The sequence below is a fragment of the Trichoderma harzianum genome (genome assembly GCF_003025095.1).
Source record: "Trichoderma harzianum CBS 226.95 unplaced genomic scaffold M431scaffold_104, whole genome shotgun sequence".
Lineage (NCBI taxonomy): Eukaryota > Fungi > Ascomycota > Sordariomycetes > Hypocreales > Hypocreaceae > Trichoderma > Trichoderma harzianum.
Window position 1 is genome coordinate 1 of NW_020209352.1, and position 5,277 is coordinate 5,277.

The 5,277-nt window shown below is 28.6% G+C and overlaps 1 protein-coding gene across 1 annotated transcript; it reads right to left on the bottom strand.

Annotated features, from left to right (window-relative positions):
• Positions 1-3,566: 3,566 nt before the first annotated feature.
• Positions 3,567-4,037, bottom strand: M431DRAFT_102580 (hypothetical protein; the record flags this gene model as incomplete). Its single annotated transcript, XM_024911464.1, has 1 exon — positions 3,567-4,037. A coding segment is annotated over one exon (471 nt), but the record flags the coding sequence as incomplete, so codon positions are not given.
• Between the last annotated feature and the right edge of the window lie 1,240 nt (positions 4,038-5,277).

Here is a 5,277-nt window from a genome sequence, read left to right on the forward strand (position 1 = left end):
AACTAAATATTAAAATAAATAAGCTAAGTAATAAACTTAATTTTAAAAAATATAAACTTTATAAAGTTATAAATAAAATTAGACTTATTAATTATAAAATAAAGCTTTTACTTACCTTAAGGAAATAAAAAAGAATTATATATTTAAATTTTTATATTTTACTATTAAAAAAAGTATTAGTAAATAAAAAAATAAGTAAAGTTATATAAAATAAAATTATTATTTAAGGTAAGGAACTTAAGTATAAAGTTAAAAAATTTAAAATAATAAAATTTAATAAAAATACTTAATAAACTAAATACTTAGTAAAATAAAAAAGCTATAATAAAATAAAAAATTTATAATAAATTATTAAAAACCTTAAATATTTAAAAAACTTTATAAATAACTTTTATTAAAATTTAAATTTAGTAAAAAAAAATTAAAAATATTTTAATTAATAATATTAACTATAGAACCTATAATTATAAGATTAGTTAAATTAGGTAATAATATTACAGCCTAATAAATAACCTTTACTTTTTAAACCTCCTACTCCTCTTACTTAATATATTTTAATTTCTTTAAATTATTAATACTATAAGTAATAGCCTACTTTATCTACTTTAACTACTTACGTTTTTAAGTATAAAAATATTTTACTTAAGTACTAGCCTTAAGCTATACCTCTTTTACTTTCTCTAACTTTTTATTTAATTTTAAATAATAAGTTATTACCTTACGTATTTATTATAAAGTAAGACTAAATATTTTATAATAAGATTTTTAATTTTAAATATAAGAAAAATACTAATAGGAATCTTTTTCTAAGGTAATATAATTATAGCTTTACTTTTTATAGTAAGTATATAATTTTATAATAAAAATAAAGTTTTTTAATATAATATTAATAAGGCTTTTACGCTTTTCTTTCTTTTACTTAAAAATAAGTTTATTATTATACTTACGTTTATAATTAATTATAATAAAAAAATAAAAATAAAAAGTAAAAGATAAAAAAATTATAGTATTTATTAATAAAATAAAAATAAATATTTATATACTACCTTAATTAAGTCTTAAGGATAAAACTAATAAAAGGGGGAGAATTATATTATAACCTAGCTTTTAAGGTTATAATAATAGGCTAATAAGTTAGCTAAAACTAGATTAACTATAGACTAATAGACTAATTAAGATTATTAATATTCTTTAATAAGAAAGCTAGGAAAGCTAACTTTTTAAATAATTTACTATAAGAAAGTTAAAAAAGCTAGCTTTTTAATATAATCTAAAATATATAATTACATATATAAGTTTACTTTATATTACTTATTAAAATACTTAAATAGCTAATTATTATTATAGCGTTTATAATATAATTAAATTAAAATATAGATATTTATTTTTATTTATATTACTAATTAGTAATAAAATTGCCTATTTACTAACCTAATCGCTCCGCTAATATAAACTATAGAACCACTCTAAGGTTTATCCCTTAGGAACAGCTAACCTATAGTACCTATAGGACCCGGTTCGTTATATTTATAAAATAAAATAATTTTATAAGATTATATTAAACTAATGTATTATATATTAAATTTAGTATTAAATTCCTCTAAAATATATTTGTAGATTTTTAATATAGTATAGATAATGTTAAATATTTCCTATCCTAGGCCTAGTTTTTTAGTATATTTTTCAGGTAGGCCCTTAGGGACGATAAGTTATGCACTAGGAAACTTAGCTTTTTATAAGCTAATTTATATATAGTGTTCTAGGTTTGGAGTGATAATATATTTAACTATTTTATTTATTGCGATGAGTGTATTCCGTATAATATTTGTTAATAGCTCCGGTGAGATAATAATAAGAGCGCCGGATTAAAGCTACACTGTAATTTCATTAGGGTAAAGGGGCCTAAATCTGCGAAGGAGACTTACTAATAGTAGTTCGCCTGCCTGTTTTAAGAAGTCTTAGCTGTGTGAATAGAATATTAATAGTCGTAATGCTGGGGCTTACTCAGCGAACTATAGTTAAGTCGAAGTTATTTTTTCCTGCCTTTAGCTTGCTTTTGGGAGACATCTTTCACGTCCTAGTGGTTACTAATAACGAATCGAGTATAAGGAATGGATAGAATTTTATTACGACTTTAATGGATAATAATAAGTACTATATTAATACTTATAACTTTTACAACCCTCTCTAGATGTATTTAATTCGCATGCCGACATACGTCACGAAGAATACCATCGCCCGAACGCACATTACTGATGCTATACCATACGGTGGCACAGCTTCGCTCGCTGACCTAGTGCGCGGAGGGGCCGATCCTTGCAGTCAGCATGTCGCTGCTTAGCCACACCCCTCAGTACTAACGATGGTAACTAAAATCTTTATACGGAGTACTACATAGACACTCAATCCCTCCAAGTAAGTCATCTAACCCAAGGAGTATAATATATTTTATGGGTCTATTGGTTGATACTCTGCATTTGCTTTATAATTAACTATATTTCATGTACCATTTCAGAAATGGCTTGACTGGGATCGGAAACAGCCCGCCGGTAAGGGCATGGTATATCAAGAAACTTGTACATATGAAGTTGGGTGATATTAAGAGACGCTATTCATAGAAAAGAAATTGCTGAACCAAAAAGTATAAGTATTGCTTCTATACCTCAGATTCTCCAACTCGAGTTGGTTGACCTAATAAGCAGCTGCCAGCGATCTGGAGCTGTTTAATAACAATGGCGAAAACTTCTCTGCTATATCTTATTCTTGCCATTGTAGCTGGTACCGCCGCCGATAATAAAGTTCTTCAGCACCTAAAGACATCTTATGCCCATCTTAAAGCGCTATATATCCCCAGTGCTAGAATTATATTAATTAATATAATAGAATTATGGAATTATACCGTCCCTGCCTTCCTAGAGCTTCTCCTAAATCCAGTTTCCGGCCTAGACATCTGTACCATTAATATAGTACTTACTTATTAAGGTATATATAATAAAGTCCTTGTCAAAGTCTAAATACCCTTAGAAAATTAAAACGGAAGATTTCAGGCTAATAAAGAAGTCGGCTATATAGCCGGCGAGCTAGATCTTACTCTAGGCCCTACTATTAAACAGGGCTACTCCTCCGCATTTACTAATACAGGTGTAAGCTTTAATCCCTTATCCCCTAAGGCCTAGGCCTTACGACTAGATAGTTCCGTAAATCAAAATGTACTTATTAATTTCTCCTATCGCTTAGTCTATGATATAGTATTAATTAGTAAGGAGATTACGGAGCAATTTTATAGCCAGAAACCCAAATACTTATACTAGAACGGATGCTTAACAGGTGGACGGCAGGCAATCGTTGCAGCGCAGAGGTACCCAGATCTTTTTAATGGGCAGTGTTGCTAATAATATAAACAATACGTATATCGGCAATATGGACCCCCCTCACAGTATTATTGTATTGTCATAGGTTCATATTATATTACACAATATGAACATTACCCATATTGTATTATATTGCCAAGAACCCAATATATTGCCAGTATGGCAATACATCCCATATATTGCACGTGACCATCGTCATTCAGCTACGGCGGCTAAAGCATCATCGACGTGAAAGTCTCGTATCCCGAACCATGACTTTAGGCATTCCAATGCTTCAATTACATCACTCCCAAGTCGATTTCGGCGGTCCGTAATCGTTATCTTTGCCCCAGAGAAGAGTCGTTCGGGCTCCGCAGACATTGCAGGAATTGAGAGTATATCCACGGCCATCTTGCTCAGGTTCGGGTAGTTTTTCTGCTGCGTCTCTTCTAGCCACCATGCAAGGGCGCTTGTGAAACCATAAGCCCTTTCAGAATTGCAATAACGCTCGTATTCGTCCGTGATGAGTGATGGCTGCAGGTGCTTGTTCCGCCAATTCAAGAACTCGTTCTTGGTCCTCGATGGGACCTCGCAGAGAGGAAGAGGTGATTCCACAGGTTTATATTCGTTCCACAGTGACTCAATTAACTTCTTTGACGACTCAACCCACTCCTTTTTCCAGTTATCCTGTATGTAGTGCCATTTATGCGAAGGGTGGAGCACGATAGCTGCAACGTACGCAGACGATTCATCAGTGAGCCGGTAGTACTTGTCTAAGTTAGTGACCCAGCGCTGCCGTCAAATCAAATTTATCAATCAAATTTATCAATCAATTAATCAAATTAAAGCTATTCTGTGACGAACCAGGTCCTATAGGTTAGTATAGGTTAGCTGTTCCCAAGGGATAAACCTTAGAATAGTTCTAGGGTTTATATTAGCGGAGTAGTTAGGTTGGTAAATAGGTAATTTTATTACTAGCTGTAATGTAAAGTATCTAAATATTTAATTTAATTACTATAATAATAACTAGTTATATAAGTATTTTAATAAGTAATATAAAGTAAACTTATATATTTAGTTATATATTCTAAAGTTAAGTAAAATTAATTATAATTTTAATTAATTTATTTATATATTAATTAAAATTAACGTTAATTTCTATTAACTACTTCTTAATTAAAAAAGTAGCCTAATGTTAATCTAAAAGCGCTTACCCTATAGGCCCTTTATTACAACTATAAGAGCTAGGTTATAATATAATTCTCTCCCTTTTATTAGTTTTATTATAATAAACTAGGTCCTATAGGTACTATAGGTTAGCTGTTTCTAAGGGATAAACCTTAGAGTAGTTCTGTAACGTCCCGACCTAATACTTAATTAGTATAGGGTAAGTTCCTAAGGTAATAAGCTAAGGTTAATTAGTTTATATTAGCAAAGAGGATAAAAAGTAACTTTAAGTAGATATAATTATAAAGTAAGTAAAATATAATAAAAATTTAATTTATATTTAATTTTAATACTTTATTAACGACTATTTATTTAAGTTATTTAAAAAGTATAAAAAATTAAATTTTATATATTTAGTTATTTTAAATAACTTACTTTATAAAGTCTTTTTATACTTAGTAAGCCTATTACCTTAAAGTTAAGGCTTATGTACTACTAAGTATATATCTTAGTAAGCCTTTAAAGGCTTATCTTAATTAATTATTTCCTTTATATTTTACTTAGTAAATATATACTTTAAGTTAGGTTATAATATAGTACCTTTTTTCTATTAGTTTTATCTCTAAGACCTATATAAGTTAGGATATTCCCTTATATTTCTAAAAAAGGTTCTTTATTTATAAAATACTTTATAATATTATTAAATAGCAGTAACCTTTAGTTAAGAAAAAGTTAATAAAAATTTAAAAAGTAGTAGTAT